This window comes from Falco punctatus (genome assembly GCF_963210335.1).
Source record: "Falco punctatus genome assembly, chromosome: 6".
Lineage (NCBI taxonomy): Eukaryota > Metazoa > Chordata > Aves > Falconiformes > Falconidae > Falco > Falco punctatus.
This window is the reverse complement of record NC_137585.1, coordinates 15865282-15892116: the sequence shown is the minus strand read 5'-3', so window position 1 is coordinate 15892116 and position 26835 is coordinate 15865282. Positions and strand designations below refer to the sequence as shown.

The following is a 26835-nucleotide window of genomic DNA, read 5'->3' as shown; positions in this document are numbered from 1 at the left end:
GGTACAAGAGTGTTAACGCTAGCACAGGATGTGCACAACCCCCTTTTTCAGTGTGTTGCTTTCAAATCTAACACCGATGTATGGCTTTCAAAATCTACCACTGGAGCTTGTTACTAACTAAACTCCCATTATGCATTCTGCAGGGTGGAAACCCACACTTTGGGTAAATACAGTAGAAGGTCATATGGCAAGCAGAAATAAAAAGGACAAAATACAGTTGGTTGGAATAAACTGCAAGTGAAGCACTGCAGGGCTTTGGTATGGACATACCCGAGAATGCAAAGTCTAACTGTGCATTCAAAAGGCCACGTTTCATAAAGTTAAATATCAATGAAATCTATTCAACATTTACATGCTACCTCCAGAACTGGCAGTAAATTTCAGTTTTTAAAATGAAACCAAGTTTTACTTATAAAACTAGTCTCAGGAACGGCACAATGTGGAATAACAATAAAAAGCTGTATCAGAATTTTGAAGAAGAAAGTACTTATCTTCAGGAATGGAAACTGACTTTCCGCCCACTGAACTGTCTAAACTAAATATGTTAAATATCTTGAATGCAAAGTTTTCACAAACACAAGTGGCAGCTAGTTTTACTATAGCTGTGGCAAGAAGTCCTGGTAGAAACAAAACAAAAAGAAGTCTGGTTTTGGTTCAAAGACATTTCTTTACAACATGTTAAATGTTACTATCATATTTTATACCCCCATGTTTAAGCATATAAGCTTTGCCACCTTCTTGCTCCACGCAATATGAAATACCAAAAAAGAAACAGATGGCTTTTGGTCCTGCGCTCCTGTTTCCTTGTCACATCTCAAATGATCATTATAACTGGATGGAAAAGAAAATATGTTTCTTACAGAACTGCAAGAAACATGCCTCCTAATCAGAAAAGACTCTACTATCTTCAGATGCAAGTAACGCTTTTCAGTATTAACTATGCTTTACATAAAACATGCGTGCAGGACAGGCATTACGGCTGTATTATTCTTAAGAGATAAAATAGAAGAAGTGGAATCATGCATGCAGATGCAGAAGCCAGTCTGTGCCATAGTCAGGAAATGAAGATTGCTGGGCACAGACCAGCACAGGGTGCACCTTCTGCCTGCCTGACATTACTGGATCTCAAAAGCACCTTACTGCTGCTTTTAATTTTTCTAATAATTAAAGACTTAGGGAAAGTGTTACTGCCCTGCAACTTTTAAGAGAAACCTATTTTGTAAGTGCAAGCTTTCTCAATTTATTTAATTTCAAGAGCTTTTTATTTCCTAAGACCTAATGCACTTTGATCTTAAAATGGTTAGAAAGCCAATAAAAAAACAACTCAGTTGTTCTTCTTGCAAACCACAGACTGAAAACTAGAAAGCCTTTTATGTTCAGTTATTGCATTACACTTGTCTGCCACATGCAGTTAGTACATTCAGCGTATATCTATGACTCTATCATCCACAGCTAAAATAACCACCTTTAGCTGAAATAATGCAGCTGAAACCTAAAATCTCAGACTCTGGACTGGGCACCTGGACATTTAAGTGCCATTTCTGCATTTCAAACTAACCTTATACACAGTTTCTTAGCTTCGGTGTGTCTGACTTTAACCACTAGTGAAAGTGAGCAACAGGAATGAAGCTGCCTCAGAGCTATCATAAAGTCATAGAACCATCTAGGTTGGAGAAGACCTTTAAGATCAAGTCCAACCATTAACCCAAGGCTGCCAAGTCCACCATTAAACCATGTCCTTAAGCACTGCATCTATGAGATTTTTGCCCTAGCAATGCTTGCAGATCATTTATAGAAGAGTTTCCATTGGATGGCAGAGGGGTTACTTCTCTTTTAGTGATGTCCTGATATTCGCTGCCACGTGCTCCACTCATCCCATCAAGCTTCACTTGATTGATTGATTGAAGTGATATACATCATTTCAGAAGTCAGGGGACAACAGACCTCTGCAGCTTCTCAGACTGCCACGTGGCCTCTGAGCAGTACCTGCCCTACGCCCCAGCCAAATGCCAGCTGCCACTGTAGGCTGTGAAGTCCAGCTTACCCAATGCTCCTGCTCAGCTCTTCAGAGGCTTTCTCGCCCTTCCTAGCGGAATTTGAGAGAGCCTTGGGAGAACTGTGTAAATCCACTTTCACCGAGAGAGGGGGGCATTACTTTTCTTATGGGCCACCCTATATATCTCACTTGCTGTTCAAAGCAGGGCTGTATTTTTCTTCTTTAGAAAGTTCCTTGCACAGCATCGTGTCCTTTTCTATAAATGGCATAACTATGCTGATTAGTAATAAAAGAAGGCTTCGCCACCCACACCTGCTCAGTGAAGCTCCATTCCTGCAGCTCCTTCCTGTTTCTGGAAGATTTTTCTATTAAGAGGAATTCTTAATTAGAAAGTAAATCGGTACAGCAACATAAATCACAATTTCCCTGCTTCTGTTCCCTGCCCTGTCACAAATCTGACCTCCCTCCCTTTCTGCGGAGGCTCAGAAAGCAAAGGTCTTGGGAAACAGCTTACCCAAGAAGGCCCTTGTATCTTCCCCTGAAAAAGGATGCTTTTTCCTCTTTGTACGTGAGAATGACCTTTGCCAGAAGCAATCATCCTTTTGACAGTTTACACAGTTTTAGAGGTTTCTGTGCTTAGCCCATGGGCCCTCCTTTATCCTACCAACACGTATCTTCAAGTTGTTTTCCATAAATGCTCTTCCCTAAAGACGTGTGGAAGCAGCAGTATTAGTTGCCTGAGTGTGGATTGGGGTGGAAACGCATTTTCTTCTTATGTTCAGATAACCAGTAATTCACCAGCCAGCCTGTTCTAGCTCTCGGAGTCTCAGCACTATAGAGAAGCGTGTATTTTATCCCCAGATTACAAGCAGAGTTGTAGCCTCATCTGGCAGTGATCAGTCTAGCTCCATTAACCTGAGTGCTGATTTACGCCTGCTGAGGATTTGATAGCTGGTGTGCAACAGGAGCTTGCAGTAATAAACCCAATTCTAAATAAAATACGAAAATTCCATTGAGGGTCATTATGTAATGTACCATTTTCCTTTTGACCAACTGTTTGCCACAGACAGATTCAAGTTTTGAGGTCACATTTGCAGGAAAAAGTACTCTTGGTAGTGTTTAGAATATGTAATGGTACGCAGTGGTTTGACAAAATTACTTGACACAATGAGTCAAAGGTGGCACATGGCAGTTTCTAACTTGTCTAGAAAAAAGCTAAATTTCTCTAAATGTAATTAAAATAACGATGGTATTAAATACCTATGAAATATGAAGCCTAGGTAGAACTGGGTAAAGAAGCAGGAGGCACAGTGAGGCTTCCCTGCCCCTGTCTCCCCAGCAGTGTCCCCCCATCAGCGCTACGCCTGATGGTCTAATACTATGTTCCCTACTTTCCATTATCCCTACTTTCTCCTCTTCCTCTGCTCTTAGTAAATATAGAGTGAAAAGCTTCCACCCCAAGGAACAATTTTCCATTTAAAAATTCTATTAGGCCCTTTTCTTCATTGCTCAGAACAGAGAAGGAAAGGGAGGTATAGCTTTGGCAGGCTTGCCAATGGGGAAAGATCCCAAAATGGATATCCCAGCACGAGGAGGGACAGCACGTTGTAGTATTGGGGAGGGCACTGCACAGGAGAGCAGGGGCAAGGAAGGGGAATTTTCAAACCAGTTTTGCTACGGATAAAGAGAAACATGGAGTTAGGTCATGGTGTAAGGAAAGCTTTAACATTTCTCAGCCTGAAGCAGATGTAATAATGGAAAGTAGATGCAAACATGCAGGTACCCCAGGACAGGTATTTCCAGGGAACACAGCTGTTCTGCATGAGGACAGACAAAGTTTGTGGTGCTGCTGATTAGGGTAGGGACATGATCAGCAGGCCTGCTTACCTCTGCTGCTGGTGCAATGGGTCGTGACTGATGACAGTCAGTTGTCTGATCAGATCAGTGGCCCAGAACAAGAGGGCCCAGAGGTTCAACAGATGAGGACAGCAAGAAGTGAATAAGCTTGTAAATCTCGCACCCTCAAGACAGAGAAAAGCACCACCTCTCTAGAGCAGGTCCTTAAATATTCCTGCTGCAATTTCACAGGTGGATCATGGCAGCAAAATGAACTTCATTTCCCCACACCTGAACACAGTGCACAAGGGCTGGGTTAGTATACACTGCCAAGTTTAGGTAGCAAGGTTGTGTAAAGACTGAGGACATCACTTCCCTGTTGCATAGGGGGTTTTGGAGCTCAAAAAACATGGTTACAACAGATACACTGTAGAACTGCACTCTGAACGTTTCAGCACTTGCAGGCTAATCAGTGTTCAGGGACACACAGCACAGCCACTCTCCATTTGTGGAGCTGGTAATCTGTGTCAGTGTTGTCCCCTCTGTTGATGAAAGAATAGTTTCCAAGATCATAAGGAAGCTGTTCTGTATGTATTTTACAGGGAGGGGTTGTAGCAGCCACTGCTGAGAGCAATGTGATGTGAGACTGAGTGGCTCTGTAGACTCTCACCAGCAACATGCCCAGCAAAGGTGGAGACAGTGATGATGTACCCATGTTTTCACTAGTTAATAGAAAAAAACTAATCCTGGACCTCAGTCCTTGGGCCTGGAGGTACAGTTCTCACAGTGCCAGGCTTCAAGAAGAGGTGTGAACTGGCTACGCTGTGGGGAATCCTCTCATGGGTACTGGTCCAAGGAGAAGCAGGATGCTCTCTCTGGCACAAAGCGCATCAAGGATGAACAAACAAGCCTGCATTTTTGCAGGCAGGTTGATCAGATGGAACTGGCTGCAAACAAAATGCACTCAGCTGGTGAAGAAGGCATGAGACAGACTGCAGAGAAACTCAGAACAGGAAGCTAAACACAAACAAAAATGGAGAATTTAGTGTGGAAGCAGAAAGTTCAGGACAAAGCTAAATCAAATGCCTGATTTGATGAAATATTGTGCATTTTTTTCTGCAAAGAAGTCCTGGAATTCAATCTGATTTCCAAATTTCATCATTTTAGATGGAATCACATTTGTTTTTTAAAAAAGCTTTTCTGAACATGTTTCTACTCATTCCAGTAATTCCCTTTGTCAGCTGAAAGACAGACATGTTGGCAAACCCCTAGTTAGTTCAGTTCCCACCCTTGAACGGGTACAAGCAGTTATCTGTCACTTCTCTCTGCCATCTCCTCAACCTGACCTGTCCACTTCCTCCTCACTGCTGAGCTGGACACACAAAGGTTTACTAAGCTTGCAGCAAATCACTCAGTGGTCTCAGATCCAGGAAGGCTAAACAACAAATCGTTCAGCCCTGATCATAATCCCTCCTTTTCCCATATATTCCCCTCTATAGGCAGCTGTGCTGATCCTTTATGAACATCTTGCTGTTCTAGACCTGACCAGCACCCCCTGAACTGTCCCTTCTAACACATCCTTTACTTTCCCCTCCCCCACATCTGAAATAGCTCACAGTGGGGAAGGACAGGAGGGTACCTTTTCTTTTGGGGCAGTCTGATTCCCAACTGCTTTTTTCATTAGGCCAGACTGCATTAGCCACTTTTTTAAATGCAGAAGAGATCCACTCAGGCCTTATTAATCACAAGGCTGGCAGGCCAGACGAGAAAAGTTCACGATGCATATTCCTAGCATCTGGACTTTTACAAATATCCTCAGAGAGTCCGCTGGTGGTTACCAGGATCCCATCTAGGCAATGTCCTCTCTGTTTCCTTCCTCAGCTCTTCTGCAGTTGGTTAGCAACCCCCAAGCTAAGTGCCATAACCATGGTTCTTTCTTAGCTGGATACTAAGCTGCAATCATATTGCTTAAAATACTTCGCATTTCTTTAATTCTATTTTTGTATAGTATAGTCCTACAGAGCTGTATTTCAGTGGGCATCCTACTCACGTACAGATGTTATACTATGTATTCTAGAGAGTTAATCAAAATGTAAAGCTCATCAACATATGTCAAAACCATCAAAAGATCCACATGCCACATAAAACATTTAGAAATAATTTCCATAAGATTTTTTTCATCTCCCCTCATTCCGCTGTTTTCTAGGAAAAAATACAACTTAAACCTGTATGACTTTTGGGGTTGTGAATGTTTGCCTTTGTGGTTGTGGGTTTTATTTATGAGGTGCCATTTGAGACAAAAGTCATCCCAGGCTCATACTTTACTAGTTCAGTAAATTTTCCGTACTTTAACGATCAAGCTGCATACTTTACTTGTTACTTTTTAATATACTTCTGTGATCAAATTGTATAGCATAATGATCAGTTTTCCTGACATGCCTGAATGAGTTGCATAACTCATTAATTTAGATACATACTTTACAGGCCAAAATTGTAGCGTGTTTGGATGAAGTGAATAATTTAACAACCAGCCTTCTCTCAGAACCTGCACAGGAGCCCAGCAACATGTGCAAACCCAGGGTGGGATGAAATTGCAAAGGCATGGGAAATTTTGGGTTGAACCCAAAATGAAAACATGAGATTTGAGAGCATCTGGAAGCTGAACCAGCACTGTGAACCTGGGTCATATTTGTTTTGTCTTTTAAAAAAACATTCCCTTGTGGATTAATTTGGGATTGTAATGATGGATTTATCCCTTCTACCCCTAATACAGCACAGAAAACTGTTCAAAGTGAATGCTCAATATTGAAAAAAGCAATACAGGCTCCAGTCCTGTCATGGACTGAGTACCTCCTGAAAGATGTGTAGGTACCTTTTTTTTTTTTTTTTCCTAAATTGAGGCAGAAAGTATTCGGGGTCTTGGAGCACTAACTGATAAAGAGACTTTGTGTTAAAACATACAGGCTTGCAGAGTTTGATCCCGGGAATTGTACAGCTTGACAAGTTGTTAAGGAGGTTTAGCACCTACTCAGAGGATGAGAAGACACCACAGCAAACCCTTCTCTAACAAAAGCATCTACCTATTCTAAAGTTCACATGAAAGCTTGCTGGCCAGTCAATATGACAGCACACAAATATATTCTTAAAATAAGTATACAGATATGTTATATTTCATGCTTTGTGCTGGTATGACTCAGCTGAAACTTAGTGAATTTATATCAGCATAAAAGCAGAAGAGAGAGAAATGCGGCATTTTCTAATCTATACAAAGTATTCCACTGTTTTACATTGGAGATTGTGTAATCTATTATATCTCTTAAGACTGCATTTTAATTTTAATAAACTGAAAGTATAAATATTTAAAATTCCCCAACTATTTTTTAAATAACTATAATGTAGTCCTGCCACTAAGGACAAAGTAACAGTTGCACTGCTATAAATATTAATGCTAAATTTACAGAGAATAAAATACATTTAAGCAACCTTATAAAATTTTGAATAAAGGTATACTTATAATACACACTTTGGTAAAGCTATGCTTATTGGTAACTGACAGGCATCGATGAAGTCTCTAACCAGTTACAAAAGCCTGTAACACATCACAAACATTTGGAGCTCTTTATGGGTCCTCCTTCATTTGAAACCTGTGGTCCCTCCTCCTCCTCCTCTCACTAATTACTGAAGCCCTGCAATTATTTGAAACCTGACAGACTTTGACTCAGGACACGAAGAGGCTGACACAGAGCTCACTGGTTTTCCAGCTTCTACTTTACAACACAAGATTTAATCACTGTATAGCTCTATACGGATTTGTTTAGCACAACATTCTATTATCGCCATGGCAATAAAGTGGAAGGCTTTTTATATGGTTTTCCATTGGATGATGATTACTATTTTTCTCATTTTATTTGTGCTTCGAGCATATACTTTTGAAAATGAAACATAGTTACTTCTTAGAACATAAGATGGACGTTAATACTTTTTACTTTTTTTTTTTTTTTTAGAACTGCTTTTTATCCAGCTAGTAGCCAGCTTTCACATCCTTAGCCAAGTTCAGAAATGAGCTGTAAGGTAACGTCATTTGGACTCTTGCACCCTCAGATCCTCTTATACTCAGTTCCCACTGGGTAAGGCAGACTGAGAGGGGAGAAGCCAGAGGAAAGTGAAGGATCATGAAATTAAAATAGGACAGAGACTTCTTTTATTTACACCTTTTGATAATGTTCCTGTTATTTACGAACATGGTAAGGATTACTGCACTGATAAAAGGATGTGATTATGAACTGAAAGATCTGTTCTTTCAGTCTGCACCAAATGAACAACTCTATATGAGGCACTGTGGACACAAAAATCTGCCACAGAGAAGCAGCAACTCTAGTTTAATTTGAGTTGTTGCAACATGCATACTCAGAGCATCATAAGACTCTGTCCATGACTACAATCAAGATTTTCTCTGTACTTGAACTAATCTTTGCATTTGACCTTCCTGCTACATCTACACTGCTATTACTGTTTGGTACCAAGAACTTAGTGGGCTTCCCACTCCACTCATTTTTCTGCCCAGCCCCTGCCAGTCCATCTAGATAGGTCAGGGATCCTTAGGCATATTTGGATATCCCATGTCCTACATCACTTAGTTGGCTGCATCCATGTTATGCTTTCAGCTTGCTGCATGAACAGACCTAGATCTATGTGAGCGTAAGACTTAACTTCTTAGAGCTTTTAAGGGGATAAGGGCTTCATGGAGTTCAACAGAAACAAACATGTGAATTCTGCATGCTTAGTTAGTCAGCCAGTCACTTCTAACACATCAGATCGTATCTTTTAAAGAAATATATTATAACATGGTAGCTCTTCTTATCTCTGTGAGGTGGTTTATACTTTTCAGGAAAACTTTACAGTCTACTGTGAAATCCTTACAAAGGTTAAGGTTCTTGAGAAGGTACCTGAACGGCCTGTCTGATAATTTAAACCAGAAATGGTCAAGTACTTGCCAAAATTCCAGGTCTTTAATTACTCCAGTGCTGCCTATCAAATAGAGAAAATGTCTGAGAAGCAAGAATTCAAGTTATTTAAGCAAACACAGACATTCCAAAAGAGAAGGTTTTTTTTAGCAACCATTTAGCAGTTAAATGGAAATACCTGAGACCTATATGCCTTTTACTTGCAGGTATTTTATACATGGTGAAACAAAACACGTTTCTCAGAACCTTACTTAGTCTGAAGCTTCCCTTTCTTTTAAAAATTATATGCAATTGTTGAAATAAGCCAAAAATAGCCTGTATTTCTGTGCCACATGTAAATATAAATATGCAAATAAACAGCCACCTGCTGTAAAAGCAAAAAGGCATTATATCAAGTATCCAAACTTTTCAGAAAAGGTAGTGGTTAAGACAAGAGAGGAAACAAAAATATTTGAGAGCTGCCTTAAATAATGTAAATTAAAATATTTGTAATTAAATTCACCTAAGCATATTTAATTTCCCTTTTGGTCCGTGTTCGCCCCCCCCCCCCCCCCCCCCAGATGATTGCCCCTGGAAGGTCAAGTTTGTTTTCTACTCTGTAAAGGACTCAATAGTCCTTCATCCTGTAGAATCACAGAATAGTTTGGGTTGGAAGGGACCTTAAAGGTCACCTCGTTCTAACCCCCCTGCCATAGGCAGGGACACCTTTCACTAGATCAGGTTGCTCAAAGCTCCATCCTCATTAGCTTCTGCTCATCATGAAGGCTTACTTGCTCTCTTCTTGTCCTCCCTTGCACAAAAAGCCCAGCCTTTTCTTTGTGGGAGTTTTTCAAAGGTTTCCCAGGGAAAACAGACTAGGTTTAGCACAGTTGCAGCAGCCGGCGTGCAAGAGAGTAGTTCAAGTGGCAGAGATACCAAGGTCCAGAAAAGCTGTGTGCCATATCCACTCTCATTCTGCCCGGCTGCTACTAACTTACTGTGCCCTCTTGTTTTATTCTCCTCTTTATTTATGATGGTGAACGTATAAATCATGGATTCCATAAATGTAAATGAATATACACCTTTCAAAACGTCAGTTTAAAGCCCTATTAGTCTGCTAACACTACAGTATATTGGTGTAATACAGCAATTTTTGTTTTACCATTAGAACTGTCCTAAATAATGGGCTTTAAAATGTGTATTTAATGTACAGGAACTATGTCTACTGTCAAAACAAATGCTACCATATCCAAATGACATTGGAAAGGAATCCTTTGAACACTAAAAAGGGTTCTGTAGCTTCTTAATATGAAAGTTTGATCTTTGCTTATATAATGAAAGTTCTATGGGAAAAACAAAGCGTTGAATATATAGCATGCATCGTACTGACTGTGGTGAAAATGCATGGGAAATGATTATACTGACAGAGAAGATGCACCTGAACTCAAACTATTTGTTATGAAACTTCAAAGTCTGTATGCAGTTGTAGAAATGCTGTTGATGGGATCTGATGGGTTGTGGGTTTTGGTTTTTTATTCCCAACTAGCTGGACTCTAGGAACTGTGCTTTCAGATCTGCCTCCTAAAAAAATATTTTGTTATAAGCTTACATTGTTAGAGTCCCCTATCACGTAGGTGGCAGCAACTATTATTCAAAAAATGGCTCAGAAGGAAGTTGAGAACTTCCTTATTTTCACACATAAGGGAAATGAGGAAAAAGTTCTGCTTTTCCATAGTGTGGTGGACAAAGTCTGTCTCTCCATAGAGAAAATCCCTTGGTCCCTGAAGCTATATTAACCACCAAATCCTAAAAGACTAAATGGACAATTCATTCATGTTAGAAGTCATTTTCAAATCCTACCCTCACCAGACAAAATTGTGACCTTCTCAATTCCCAATACACCCAGGGATGAGAGGACAGATATTGTCTTCTATTAATATTTAACAACACTAACCTGTACTATTTAATTTTTCTATTTCTTATTTCAATAATTCAGAGCACAGGAAAGATTTTCCCCCCCCGCTTACTATTAAAAATGTAAACTGATTATATAGATATTTCAGTATCCTGTTCAATAGTTAGTCTACCTGTCCGAAATTGGCAATGTGGCCCCAATAAGTTCACAAACATCACAGGATTCTCCAAATAGTGTGAAAGGATTTCTGTCAAGGAACAGCATCTCCCATGGTGCTACTTTTTTTGGGGTGCTTGTAGTAGTGACATCACTAGTGATGTCTTTGTTGGAAGCCCATGTTGTTTTTAACTGCAGGACAGAGTCCACAGATTGAGATTTCAGACACTCAGCAGTGGATTACAGGGAATTTCTGCCCCCATTGCCTTCCCAGCTACTCTTCCTTTCCTCTCCCTCGTGCAGTCAACAGCTCTCCCAAGGCCACGCACACGTGATCCAGCTTTTTTCAGGCTGAGGTTCCCTGACCTAGGTCACTGGCCAGGAAGACCAGTGCTGGTTTTGACATAAGGTAGGCAGGAGGACCACGCTGCTGGGGATACAGGGGTAGCGAGACCATCTTTGCCGGCATAAGCCTGCCTCTGAAGCCATGAGCTTAAACTGGACCTGAAACTGCAGATGCAGATGAAATGGCTTTACAGTTCTTTGCGACAGCAATGTTTCCTTCAAGGTCTTTTTGATTATTCTTTCCCATGCTTGAAAACAATCTCACTGTGACATCAAGAATTATTTACTCTAGAGGCTGCTGCATTTCAGCAGACTCCGACACAACAGTCTAAGACTACTTAATATACAGCGGTTTTCCATTCAGGGCTTTCAAAATTCTAGAGAGTAGTGGTTATTTTTATTGTTCTCATTTTACAGGTGGAAAACCAGGAAACTTGCTGCTTGACTGCTAATGCACCTTATCTATCTGTGTCAGAATCAGAAGTGGCCAAGCGCATAAATGCAGATAATTGCAAAGCCCCAGCTGACAGGTGCTAACTTCTGCAGCCACTATGATGTGAGCACATCTGATCATATGTCTTCATCCTCAGTTGCTACATGATCCTTTCATCTGATAAAACCATAATGCCTGCCTGCAGTAGCACATTATATCTACTTATTATAAGTCTCAGCTTAGGAAACTCAGCTATTTGAAAGATGTGATATTTACATGCTTGGAACACAATTGAGACAACTGGAGGAAGAAAAGGGGTTTGAGGAAGAAAGGAAGATCCTGATAATTCGCTGTTTACTTTTTCCTTTCCAATCCTTACCTTCACAAAGCCTCTAGGCTTGATTTGATATGCTTGTTTTGTGGGAATACCAGAATACAATCAATCAAGCCATCTGCAGTTGTCAGAAGATGCTATTTCTACATAGGCCAAGGTTGTTGGTAGCAGCCAATTAATAGCAGAAAAGTTTTGAAGACTTTGGGTTAGTCCCCAGCCAGGCAGAAAAATTAAATAAGAGACATTAAATAAGATGCAGTGACCACACGAAAATTTCCTTGTACAAAAAATCCTAAGATGATGCAGCTATTTCTTTTATCTTAACTAGGGTCTGTTCTAAGCAGAGTACCGCAAAGTCAAGCTTGCAGGTGGTGCAGCCTGCTTTTGTCTCTGTTGGTATTTAGATGCTCTGCCATCATCAGTTGCTCTCAGGAAATCAAAATAAGAGCTTGCTGTCATGAATGCTGATTTCTAAGCTAAGGGAAAAAAAACCCAAACCCACAGACTGAGATATCAATGATTTTAAATAATTATCTCACTGTTGTCTGTACTGATTAATTACTATGATGTATTATTTGTACTGGCCAGTGTATAAATCCTGTTAGTTCCAGCCCAAGCTATTTCTCAGGTCTAAGCCACCAAACCTGTCACTTAAATGCAACCAGATGCAACTCTCAGATGCAGATCCAGGCCAATCTCCAGGTGCTCAAGAGGAGACATGCTTTGGCCTGGGCCCAAGTGCCTAACCTTCCACTGCATCAGCATTAACTTTGTGCTTTTTAAAAACAGCACTATATTTTGATCACATTCTATATCCCCAATGTGGCTGGAGGACATGTAGGCTCCCAACCTTGTCTTTGAATCTCCTTTTCGTGTCACTGTGTAAACAGTCTAATAGACTCCGTTGAAGAGTTCATTGTGCTAAGTGCTGGTAGTTTGACTGGTTTACAAAAATACCTTTGACTCACAGCTACTGAAGCACTGCTTTAGCCTCCCGATATGTTGTGATCATTACAATTCTGAGAGAAAGAAGAAGAATCACATACGGCCTGGTAAGCTGGGACATCTGGTACGGCTCCATGATATGTTTCATGGACGCACCAGCACAGGTCTATAATCACTCACAATTTCTCTACCACGTGGGAGGAAACCAAACCAGGCTCCATACGGTGCTTCTCCTTATGTTAGTGACAGGAGGGCTCACCTTCCATCTCAACCTGCACTTCACTTTGCACAGCTTGTCAGGCCACTAGAGAACTATTTTACACATTCTTGGCAGGACTCAGCCCCAGCGTCTCAGGCACTGGCCCTCCCTCCTTCGGTGCACCCGCTGCGCTGTGCGGAGGGCTGGTACCTTTGGCCCAGCAGCTGCTACCGTTGACTCTTGGCATGGTATATCCATGAGGGCTCCTCTCCTGATCGCTCGTGGTCAGGCTGTACCTGGGAGCCCAGCCCACGGCTCGGCAGGCTGCACTCACAACGTGCTGGACTTCTGTCTGTCATCTGAAACATCTGCTGGATCTCAGACACCAGGGAATTTCATGTTGTGTCACATCGGAAATGCAGTGGGTTACAGAGCTGGCTACAGGTAGCTCCAGGTAACAGCAGCGAAATATCAGCATGGGGAAAGGTAAGCTCTTGCATAGGATTTGAGATAATTTTTTTTGGTAAAAATTTAGTTCATTACCAAATTAAATTAATCTTTATTCAAAGATGCTTTACCACAAAAAGACTGGAATTAAGGCAAGCTTCAAATATACAGAAAATATGTGAATATCAAAGTCATTTAGCATGAAAAATTAAGGCAAGATGAAAAGCACCTATCATTACATGAAAAACTACTTTCCTCCAATGTCCTGTGATCTGTGACCACTTAAGGAAAAGACACCTTGTCTATTTTAAACAAGGACTTCAAACCTGTCTAATGAGCCCGTTCATTGTGTGAGTTCATCACCACAACGGATACAACAGCAAGGGCTTGCTCTGCTCTCGCTTACCCAGTAGAAAGCCAGTGCAGTCAGTTTGTGGAATTTCCTACCATTGAAAGACAGAGAGTCTCCAGACTACAATAATACATTAGGTGTTTTTGATACAGATCCTTTGGCTCCCATGGAATTATTCCAGACTGATCTTAGAGTTACCATCTATACAGAAATTTTTATGAGCCTTTAATAATTTTATAGCCAAGTGTCAGAACTGTGGTTTCTTTACACACATGTATTAACTAGACAATTCCTATGCTGCAGGGCAAAGACTGGACTTTTTTTTATCTGGCATTCAGCGTTTTTGTTAGAGTTATGGTCAAGGCAAATCCTAGAGAGGCAAGACTTGACAGAGGAGATGGCCCCACTACACAACGCTGATTTTCTTGTTTAAAACTGAATTATTGTAACGCACTTTTATCATCTGTTTCCACCGTGAATCACTGGGGACCAATGCCTCAGCTACCAATCACCAGCATATCCAGTTACAAGAATGTCTAATTAATGGGGAGAGCCAGTAAAACAAAGAGGAAGCTTTATAAAACAGGCTGGAAAAGAAATTAACTATAGACCCCATATCTGCTAGTAAGAAAAAAAATATTCAAGAGCCCTGATTTTGCATCTTGCAGCTGCACAGCACTCCCACATACTACCCGTGTCAAGCTGGCTCCAATATTGGAGACAGTGTGTGGAAAAGGAAATAATCAACACCATTTCAGCAGAGAAATAAATTGCCAAGTGGGCATTAAAATTTTAGTAATAAAACTAAATACATATGCTAATCTACTCTGTATTATTTAGAAAAGACTATTTTGGATCAAGAAAGGAATAATCTGCACAAAATTACAATGAATGGAGGTGTTTATCATCAAGAGGTCTTTGAGAAAGAAACAAGCAGCAGATTCCTATTAAGGTTTCAATTCATAAAAAGTTGATCACCCAATTAAAGGTGAACTGTGAAAAGACTTTGTTAATTTTATTTCAAAAACGAGTCTGGTCTGGCAGGCTTTGGAGAACAAAACCCAGTGCTGCCAGGCATATGATCCTTGGGGGACTGTTTGGTGCAGAGAACTGCAGTACCTCATGTTAGAGTAGGTCCTTTGTGTTCTTCAGTCTCTACAAAAGAGATTTTTCTTCTTACACATATTAACTCAGAGAATTAAAAGCATAGTTTTTCATGGCAGAAGCACTGGATCATTTGAAAATTATTGCTATTTTGTAACCTGGTTTAATTCTGTTTCTATTTTCAACAGGAACTGTTTCACACACTTCCTCTATTAAATTGAAATTAAATAAACAAAACAAACCAGCAAACAAATACACATAATCACAGCACACTTTTTTTTATGTAAGAGGCCATTTCACTCATTACCTGCTGTCATAGTTTAACCCCAGCCAGCAACTAAGTACCATGCAGCCTGTCACTCACTCCCCACTCCGCACCAGTGGGATAGGGAGGAAAATCAGGAAAAAAGGTAAAACCCATAGGCTGAGACAAAAACAACTTAATAACCAAAATAAAATAATAATAGTAATGAAAAGGTAGAAAAAGAGAGAGAGAAATAAAACCCAGGAAAGGCAAGGGATGCACAATACAATTGCTCACCACCTGCTGACCGATGCCCAGCTAGTCCCCGAGCAGTGATCCACCCCCCTGCCAGCTCCCCCTACCCAGTTTATATACCAAGCATGACACCCTGTGGTGTGGAATATCCCTTTGGCTAGGTCAGGTCAGCTCCTGGCCATGCTCCCTCCCAACTCCTTGTGCACCTCCTCACTGGCAGAGCATGGGAAACTGAAAAGTCCTTGACTTGGAGCAAGCACTACTTAGCAACAACTAAAACATCGGTGTGTTATCAACATTATATTCATAGTAGATTCAAAACCACAGCACTGTACCAGCTACTAGGAAGAAAATTAACTCTATCCCAGCTGAAACCAGGACACCTGCAGAATCAATACATTACCAAAAAGATTTTTCACACATATGCGATTTTAAGCATGTGGATACCTCTGTTAAAACTAACAGAGCTTCTTATATGCTTACTTAACACTAAGTGGAAGCTTATAGGCTTTGCTGGGTGTGACCAAAGAGGTCCTTAGGAGATAATCATACAAACCTGATTAGAAGACTGCTGAACTGATTGTGATCAAGGTAATAGTTGAATTCTTGTAGTATCCTGTGCAGGTCACATACTGTTACACAGCCATCTCTATTTTTATCCACTTTATGAAAGGCCTTATTGAAAACTTGGAAGTAATCCCTAAATTTATCCCTGAAAGAGAGCAGGTGTTGATTTTAGCTCCTTTGTTAAATCAGATAAAAAGGATAGAAACAAATATAGAAAATAGGGGTGGAGGGGCAGAGAAAGATTTTGAACTTATTTGTGTGTGGTAAGTTCATACGATTTATTGAAAGACTGCCAAATTGTTCACAAATTAACTTCAAACCCAGCACCCTCCCCCACACACCCCTCCACCCCCATTTAACCTGCACATGGAATTGCATGGCTCAAGCCTCTTGTAAAGAAATGCTGCTTGGGCGATTAGCTGGCCACTCTGTCTGTTCACAACCACAGAGCCAAAACATTGTTCTCTCTTCTAAAAGCTGTCCTGATAAGAGTTACAAAATGTTTAATACAGCCATTAAAATGGTAAAGGTAGCACACCTCCTGCAGATTGAGCCTCCTGAAACTTTGACATAAGAACAACTATTTCAACAAAAAGGGTTAGACTGACCAAAACCTGGAGTAGCACTGTGCCCGATCCATGCCCACGGGCAGAAGTTCAGGGCTTCTGCCAATTCATCTGGGCTTTGGATCAGCACCTTAAAATGTCCCTGAGATATTTATCATTTCTAACACCTAACTGAATTCAGGCCTCAAAATCTTGTCTTTCCCTCCCACTTTATTTTGTCACTTATATTTCACTGACACGAGGGAAGTCCTGATCAAACTTTGGAACCCCCTGCAATATGCCTTTCTGCCTCTTGATTCAACGAAAGCCTCTCCACGTTTTGGCTCAAGAGGACGAGGCAGGCACAAACATCTCTCATTACCACATGTCTTCAACTAGAAAACTGGCTTAAGACTAACGTAAGTTAAAACAGTCATGAATTATAGCTTGATGTAGATTACCAAGTGTATGTAAATTATCTACGTATATTCAGCACTTACAAGATCCTACCCTTATGGCAAAAAAAGTTTAGATCTGGACTAATATATACAGCTGCACTCCATTTTCTTTGGGGTTGCTCCCTCTGACAGCCCTAGGGTACAGAGCATGGAGGCTGGGTTCTTCAGAGAGTCGGGATTTGTAGTATAAAAGGCTTATTACAGTGTCAGCACAGTTCAGCAGTGTACCCTACACCGTCAGGCATGATTCATTGCCCCAGCCTCTCACCAAGCCTGCCTGTGGATCTAACAGCTCAGACCAGCTCACTCTGCTCCTTATTAAGCCACCGTCACTCAGCCAGCACCCAAGCCTACGTTTTCTCTTTCATATGAACACCCTGCAATCAGCTGTTATAAGGCTAACATGGCACCTGCTAAATTTCACAAGTTTTTTAGCAATACTCAGTAAGTCTTTTCAGAGATCTACATGGATCTCCTCAGAGGCATCTGGTCTCAGCTCCAGTTACTGGTGCTGTCTGTCCTGTCACAGCATTGCAGCATCCTTGGTTTTCCATTTGTTTTCAGGAAGCTGTAAATTCAGGATACCCTTTACAAAAAACATACGTTTTCCTGTCCAATTGTTTCTCCTAAGAATCTGTCCTTTTGGACTCTGCACTTCATATGAACACAGAGTAATTTCCCCACAGTGCTCTGAGTCCCGAAAACACCATTGTGTATGCAAAACACATCACCTACCCTAAAAAAATCTAAGTTATGATATGACTTAGGTGGGTTGTTAGCAATTTATCATATGCTTCAGACCCGTTGTACCTTCCAGTGTTATATGGACTAAGTTGGGAGTACCGAGACTCTCTGCTTAAGTAAGTTTCAGCTGGCAAGAAACCATTTTTCAATATTTCTCTCAGGTTCAGTGAAAGTATGGATCACTTGTCAGCTTCACAGTTTGCTCAAACCGTCTTTTAACAGCTTTAACTCATGTCACCATTGTATTCACGACATCTGGATATCCTTCATTTCTTACAAATCATTTCAGGTCTGAGCTGCTGAACAGGGCACCATTGCTAGATGAAATTTCTGGGACTCTGTACCCGAACAATTAGAGCATTAATGTATGCCGTAACATGTTCTGATGTTAAAATCAATCCAAATGCAATTCCAGGCTAATGCCTGACTGACACTCACAACAGGTTCACATATATCAACATACAGTCTTTTCTTTCACATTTTTCAGCTGCCTTGTGTCCTATACTCTGTGAGGCCCATCGGGTCGTAACACACTGACCCACTAAGCTGTTACCTCTGAAGCGTGTGCTGCTAAACACAGAAAACTCTGATCTGATTGCTCCTATGGGCTTGGTGTGCAATGCCCTTGCTACTCAACAGGTGGTGACCTTCATGACTTTCTGCATTGTGTCATGCATGCTCTGCACAGCCTCACCAAACCTAGCCCACCTGCTTCTGAAATGGGATATTTTTTAAAAAAATTGTATTTCCAGGTGTTATGTCATTCTTCGTGTTGTTTTCAAGAGGAGGCTCCTTGAATGCTCTAGTAAGTACATCTTTGATCAGTAATTATTTCTGTAACTTCAACTTTATTGTCAAATTGAATGATTTTACCTAAAGAAAACCAAACCAAAACACTAAAAGTCACACTATATTTATATTCTGGAAACTGGTCTTTCTTGTGCCTACAAAGTGGTTTGTCTCAGCTGTGACCATAACAGATCGAAAAACAAATATGTGACATTTCTTACAATCAGAGCTCTGCTCTCTTGGTCTATGCCTTGAATCACGGTGTTGACAAGTGCCCTAGAAACACAGGCCACACATTTCCATTGATTATTTTTTTAATAATACTGCTTGTAAGCCATTGTTTGAAGACTTTGTCTGTCTTCTAGTGCCAATATACGTAAGGCCAGAAGTTGTCTTTACTAATGCCTTTAATTTGGGGATTCTTTTCCCAGATTTACTGCCCAGTATGTCCATTTTGTGTAGTAACTCAACAGCTACTTGCACGGATTGCCCATGTGATATGAACTCTCATGTAACATTGACAGGATAACAGGCCTCTGGACACCTTTGTTATCTTTGTAGATAGCATATTTGTAATGACTCTTTTTTATTTTTTTGACAGTTAATCTTTTATGTTATTTCTCTACCCTTACATTTGCATTTCTGTCTAATCCTACTTCTCAGGCCCTCTTGGATACTTTTTTCAGATTCCCTACTGGTTTTCTCTCTACTTGATATCTTCAGGATCTATTTAAGCAGCCACAGTTGCTTCAAGTGAATGGCTTTTCCTATACTTTCCTGTGAAAACTCAAGAATAGACTTTAAGACTAAAGGAAGTCTTTAAAAGCAGAATCTCCTGTTCAGTGGTCTAAAAATGCATAGTGTTAAATTCCTGTCATGCAAGGAAGTTTTCTTGGATCCAGCAGAAGAATATGAATTTGTAATTTTTGTAAAAATCTATTAATATCTGTAAAAACGTAAGCAGTCCTTTTACCTGAAAATATCCTTTATAAGACAGTGTCTGTCCTGAAACAAATATTTAGCCCAATTGGATGTAAGAACAATTTCACTGACTTGTCTTTTGATTTTGCTGTTGCTGACTGGCTCTTCCATTTTTAAACTTCCCACCATTACTCCTGCATAGTCTAGGTCCTATATGATCTTCTTTCACAACCACAGTATTCCTAGCAGCACACTTTACTCTGAAAATCGAGAGGTGTTTATTCTTAGTCTGCAGCCCCCTTTGTGCAGCTTTTGCACAGAATCTCTACGTGGTATTTTGTTGTATTGTTGGTTTGTGCACCATCACATCACAGATCTGGGGATATGGAGGGTACTGTCTTTTGCTTCCGCTTTTCCAGTTGCAAGCTCTCACCAAATAACTGTATTTCTTATAGCTGCTACAGAATTTCTAAACTCCTGGACATAATGTGAACCTGTGAGATTTCTGTATTTAACTTTGGCTACTTCTTGCAGATAGGTCTGAAAAGAAACTCTCAAAACTATCCTAGTTTCATTTCCTGACAAACAGCACATCCTGGTCCCCTTCTGATATTCCCATAATATCCCTCATGACTATTTTAGCTTGATTCAGATTTTTCTCTTTCCTTCGCACCCCTCCCACCCCCTGATCCTGCCTTCCTGGGATCTTTTCTGTATCTCTGGATTTTTGATGCCAATCACTATCTGATCCCTTAAAATGAAATCTCTGAAAACATCATAGCTGCTTAACTGATCTGTTATTTTAAGATCAGCTAAAAATTCTTCAAAAGATTCCTCCTTCTGCATTCTCATATGAAAACTGTGTCTTTCAAAAGTTCAAATTTCCTTGGGAGTGTAATATTCCTTCAGCTTACTTTCTGTAGCTGCATGGATTGCCCTCTCACCCTGGCTTTGTTTCATGCCATTAAAAACTTTGATAGCTCCTGCTCCTGTAATATTCCAGAAAAGAGTTGTGAGCTTCCTTGTGATTAATCTAGCTGCCGTATATAGGTTTCAAAGCATGATGTGAATCTTTTCAAGGAAACTGCAATATTGCCAGTATTGTTTAGAGTCTCTAAAAGCCCCTAAAGAGCTATCACCTTTTCTCTCACTTTCAAATCTCTTTTTTTTAGTTAATTCCTTCCTCTTTCTCACACTGTGCTCCTGCTACCATGTGGTACTTGGTTTACACGTAAAGCAACACTTGTACTGGAAAGAGCACAGAAGTGTGCTGCAGAGGGTGCACATCAGTCAGAGTGCACATGCACTGCACTCAAGCCGGCTTACTGTCTTGAATCTCCATGTATCTAATTACTGACTAACCAGCATAGACTCATTCAGCCTCCTTTTAGATATGCGACCCTGGAGATCCAACATCTGCTAATTACATCTCCGAGTTTTAACTTTTATTACATTCAGAAGCCTACAGACTTTCCAGTAGAGACACAAATCTAAAATCTCCTGACAGAGGGTTTGCTTTTTTTGAGCTCCTGTAATGTACTACAGCTTAAAAAACATGGCTTTATAGCGACTGCAAAGGGGCAACGGTGGAGGAGGATGGATGCTGAGGGCCAGCAAAAGACCAAGCGAGTCATATCTAGGAAGCAGGATACAGCAACCTAAAAGTCAAAACCCACTGACCACCCTAAGGGCAGTTTGTGATCTCAGTGAGAGGTTGATACATACCTTCCAGCCCTGGAGGACAATATATTTAGCAATGCTCCTTCCATCTTGCGAGCCTGTGCTTTGAAGCTGTGACATGGTTTGTGTTGTACACTCACTGCAGAAAAATTCTGGAGTCCTTTTCAACCATATGTTACTTTCAGTGCCACTCTTCATCACCACTATCATCTTCCACTTAAATCTTCCTAATGAAAGTAAAGGCTGAAGTAAAATCAAAACAGTTTTTGAGATTCATATTTTTGGAAAATTGAGGCATTCAACATTTTTGGACTGATAAAAGATTTCCAAGCAGTAATTATTCCACTTACAGCAGTAAACATGTGTGTGGAGAAAATGAGGATTAAAACCATAGATCAAGCTACAATGCCAAAAAATAATATTTTCTTGCAAATGTTTTGTAATTTTCTTGAAGAGCTGGAGAGCCACTGTTCAATGTCTGTTTCTAATTTGGGCGATTTGTTCCTGTGTGTTACAACAAAAGCAAAAGAAAAAAAAAAAAAGTGCACAGCAGTATGTTTTGAATTGTAAGATGTCCAGAGCTTTTGTCTGCTTCACAGTGTGTAATCACAGGGCACTGAAACTGCTCCAAAGCTGTTAGGGTGAGGTTCACAGCCCTTGCAGAAAGCCAGAAGAAAGGACACAGGCTGGATGCAGCCACTGTGCAAATAGAAATGAGGGGGCTTAAGCAAGATCGCAGAAGGGGAAGTGGGTGCTGCTCCCAGTGTTGCTGAAGTGTGTCCTATAACCAGCAAATTCACACCTCAGGCAAATACCTCCTCCCGGTCCAAATCTGACAGGTGAAAGGAATCAGTTTTCTGACTCCTTGAGAATGAAGTGGGGGTCGAGACCCACATGGATTGCCATCATTGGGTTTTGCAGCCACTGCATCTGTTTTCCTGACCAAGAGCAGATCTCCTTACGCTGACCTTTACGCTAGGAAGGCATGGTGCCCACCTGTGCTTCCTGCATCTCATTTGTCTTCCGTGGTCCTGGAGCGGAAGGGTGACACTCAGCTGGATCGCTGCCTCCACAGCCACCACACAGATGGATTTAATCCGTCAAATGATGACTCTGGCTTAAGAGTCATTTATGGCTTTCCAGGGCCTTATGTGAAATCTGAGGAGTTCAGAGGCCTGGATTCAACTCCCCTTGCACTTCCAGCTTTCTGAGAGAGAAAACCAGACAGGAGGTGGGTAAGGAAGTGTGGGAGACAAAAAGAACATTCAGAGGAACTGAAAGGTGGCAATAATCGATAACAAGATGAAATTTTGTAGACCACAAGCGATTAAGCTGTGAACTCGTTCCCAGACAAAGCTGCAGATGCCAGAAATTTCAAAAGATTAAGAACAGAACTCTATGTCCTATATATATATAAAAATCAAGAAAAGCAGAATCTAACAAATAATTAGAACATAGTTTTTGAAAGGGATATCGAAGTCTCATCTGCAGGTTTAAACCAAACTCCACCATTGCCCAGGATGTTACAGCCCATGTGTAGGGTGCAAAATATTCCATGTCCACCTACTAGAAGGCTGCTCCACCTCAGCCAGGAACATCTGGCTCCAATTGCTAGTAAGTAATCAAATCCAGTTAGATTTGACCCAGTTTGCCGATTTCTGTTTTCTTCCAAATTACGGTTAAGCAAGTGCTATGCACTCATATGTATGTATTTGTGTGCATAGTTGCCATATAATAGTTCTATACATGGTTGTTGTTATGGTAGGTTCGCAAAAGTAAGTAATTCTAAATGATGTGGACCTGCCAGCATGTCACATCATGACTATTTTTACCCAGCATGTCTTCCCCATTGATTTAATTACTCTCCAGCTGCTTCAGGATGAGTATTTGCATCTTTGAGCCACACAGTGTAATTTCTGCTTGCAGCACAGCATCTTCTTTACTTGCAAAGCTGCTTCTTATAGCATTGGAGGCAGAGCTGCCCTGCATTTGCCATTGCACTAACAGGAAAGAAATCGAAGGCTCCTGACCAAAAGAGCCCTTCATTCAAGTGTAAGGCTGGAGACAACTGGCTGGTACAACAAATGGAGCGTAAGAGCCCAGTATGAGACAGTCAGGGCCTAAGTTTCAAATCAGACAGTTACAAATACAGTAATAAGCAATGCCTACAACCCAGCAGCTGCCTCACCATCTCCACTGTATATCATGCAATTTTTTATAGGTGGAACACTCGTTGATACCTGTGGGTGTCATAAGTGCAGTTTATGCCAGAGAGCTGCAATGCAGGTGGGAGAGTTGTGATGCTGAAAAGAGAGGAGAGTTTTGCCCTTAATTCCTTCAGCCTATTTGGGATACTGGAAAACAGAATTAAAAAAGCAGACTAAAAAGCCAAAAGCCTTAGCTCACAGGCTTCTCTCTGTGTTTTCTGGTGGTTTGTTTTGGGTTTTTTTTTCCTAATGATTTCCCAGGCTGCCTCTTTATCTGCAAGACAAAGCTGCTTGTCTTTGTTTTTGAGTGTATCACCTCTACCAGCAATGTCATGGGGAATTATCATTCTTATCAATAATAATTTATTAGTTCCTACAACTTCCAGACACCTTCCAAGCACAAAAGAAAGCAAATCTGAGCTCTTGGGGATATATTTTAACATGTTTTTTGCTCCTGAGGGTTTCTACTCCTAAATAAATAAATAAAAAACAGTTCAGGGAAAGAGTGAAAGCACAAGCAGAAAACATGATAAGCATCCAGGTGGTGTCTATCTGCAGCCTGGAAATATAAAGTTTTAACAGCACTGTACTGGGGCAGAGGATTCTCCTGCTGCCAGGTGCAGGAATCCTGTAACAGCAGCAGGCTAATCACTGCTGACTCACTAGGGCAAACATGGATCATTAGACTCCACCCTGATTAGGATATCATTTTGTCATTTGTTTGTCAAATGCTCTTCTCAGGAGCAATGACCTATTAACTCTGTGAGTGTTAATTTTGTTTGAGGCAGAGGCTCCTCTTGCCTAGAGACAAGATGCTTCTTTCTGTCATATAGAGCCAGGGTCCATCCTTGTTAAGGCTGTTTTTTGTTGCATCTCTAAAGCCATATTTTAGCAATTTAACTAGCTGCTAGAGGGATGTGAAACCAGCCGTGATTGCTGCTCCGCCCTCATCCAGGGGACAGGGTAGGATATGGGACCACAGTGTCCTACATGCCCATCCAGTCCAGTTGCAAGAAAAGCCCCTGTTGAGTGTGATCAGGTAGGTCTATACCTACATTGCCTGAAGCAGTCTGAGAAGAGACCTGCAGGGTGTCGAAACTGCACTTGTTTTTCTCCCTCAGTCTGGGCTGATAGTGGTGTTAGCACTAGAACCGCAAGCTGGGATGATACCAATAAACGGGCCAGGGAGTGCTCTGGGCACAGAGGCCAACTGGCACATCTCTGAGAGTGAACCATCTTAGCCACCAAAAGGGAGCAGCTGCCCTGCAGACTGCCTATTAGGAATGGTCCTTGAAGCATTCTTACTCCGAAATGGTGCTGGGAGTGATCAGGGAAAACATTAGCTGACACAGGACAAAACACGATGAGGACTGTTTTAGCAGTCTAGCAGCATAGATGACTGGGAATGTCTCTTGAAATTCTGATTCGTCAGTACAGATGCTGCCATAAAGTCTGTAAAATAAGTAATACAAGCTATGCAGAATATCTATAAAAAGACTCTCACAGTGCACAATGAGCTAGGCTTATCTGCAGCAAATCAAGGGTATAACACTATAGATAAGCTTGGTCCAGTACCTTAAGACTCCTTTTCAGAGTCTTTTTTGTAAAATTACATTAGTATTGTATACAGTGTCATCTTAAACTAAAGGCAAACACAGAATGTTATATGCTAAGCTCATAAATAACTTTCTTGATCTGCTTTTTAATTTCTCTTACATGCAGAGCTTTAGTTTGCTGTTTCTGCTGCTTTTCCAGCTTTGAATGCTTCTTTTGTTGATTATTATAATGTGCTTGTAAATGTGCATAGCTGTCTTCCGTGATGTCTCTGCTGAGCCCTGTGTCAGCAGGTGCAAACTCTATCCCCAGTTTCTGTAAAAATTCGTGGTGAGTAAGATATCCTTTTGTATCTGTATCATACCTTGAAAAATAAATGCTCTTTTTAAAAATTCATGTGTTCCTCATAGAAAGCCATTACTGATGTCGTTAAGTGACTTAACAGCTTAAATCTCACTGCTCGCTGACTTCCCTTCCTTACAGAGGTGCTATACCACACTGAGAATGAGTGACTTTATATGAGACTCGAAAGATAGGGCTTACGTGTTGTAATCACAGAGTCAGTTCTGAAAATACTACCCTGAGGACCAAACTGTCAGGAGTATCCTCCAGCTCTCAGTACTGCTGCCTTTCAGTGTCTGGCTTGAGATGCAGAGAACTGGGCTCCTAAAAATCCAGTCTCAAGTGTCTCAAACTGGTCATATAAGTCTGAGATGCTCAGAATTGTAATCATCCTTCAGAAACATAGCTTTAACTTTGTAAACACTTCTCACATTTTCTTAGGTATAAACCCTTCCATAGGCTTTTTTTCCCTGGAGTTTCTCCCCCTGCTAGTGCTCCGATGCATGGTAATGCCTAATTTAGCCTCAGCTTCACTCTAATTCCTTTATTCAAGTTACAGACATATCAGGCACGTAAGAGATTTTAGCTATTCTATAAAAGGAGTGGCTGATGGGAGTGAAGTTGTGCAGCAGATAACTGCATGAAAAGGATACTCTTCAATGTGCCATGGCATCCATAAGGAATAAGAATGGAAAGTAAAATCTAATGGAGTAGAAAATAATTCAGAGATGAATCAGTGCTAAGAAAAATCTATATAGTTAATGCAGTTTGAAACCAAAATGCAACACACTCGGGTTCTATAAGTTAGAGAGAGTGATTATTTTTTTAAATAGACCTGTAATGAAGGTAGCTTTTTATATAATGTCACATACAGCTGACATCTATGCCATTTCAAACATAGTTTATAGCACAGCTCCACTTTGTTGAAGGCAGACAAGTATTTTCCCCCACTTCACAACAAATTACTTGTCTATGAAAACATTTCATGATATTACTTGCCATCTTTACACAGCATGAAATTGCCTTACTTTCTTTTGTTACGTATTTGGAATGTAGCATTTTTCTTTTGGCTGAATCACTTTTATTTAGGTTGAAAGTATTGTAAGCAAATTTAGTGCTTGGAAAAGGAGAGGCTGGTAGCCCTGCCTTCAGACAGGTATGTGATGCGGACTGTCCACAGACCTCGATGAAGCTTTGTCTGCAGCTCCCACCTGACCTGAGACACCTGGAATTGACTTTCACCTACCACAAACTGAGGTAGGTGTTTGTGTGTATAAAGACAATTTATGAGAAAGAAGTTAATTTAACCAGTGACCTTAAGTGTCGTCCAAGAAGAAAATACATGTTAAAGGGATCAGTAATACTGAAGAGAATGAAAGCCCTATCTTTGAAATCATTGGAAACTGATGGATCTAATTGTATTCTCAAACTTAGTATGATAAGATGTAGTGTCCTGTAACACAGTGTCATGATCTAAGGTCACAATCATAACAAAATGAAAATTTCTTGTGCAGTGTAATCTAT

General features: G+C 40.7%; 1 protein-coding gene across 1 annotated transcript in view; it reads right to left on the bottom strand.

The window, feature by feature from the left end:
- The window catches only part of EFCAB6 (EF-hand calcium binding domain 6), a 110023-nt gene that overhangs the window by 10187 nt on the left and 73001 nt on the right, over positions 1 to 26835 (bottom strand). The window contains 8 exon segments of the mRNA XM_080391614.1: positions 8677 to 8856; positions 8858 to 8880; positions 12236 to 12250; positions 12254 to 12316; positions 12319 to 12406; positions 12408 to 12434; positions 16061 to 16216; positions 25106 to 25333. Coding sequence (XP_080247740.1) covers positions 8677 to 8856; positions 8858 to 8880; positions 12236 to 12250; positions 12254 to 12316; positions 12319 to 12406; positions 12408 to 12434; positions 16061 to 16216; positions 25106 to 25333 — 780 coding nt within the window.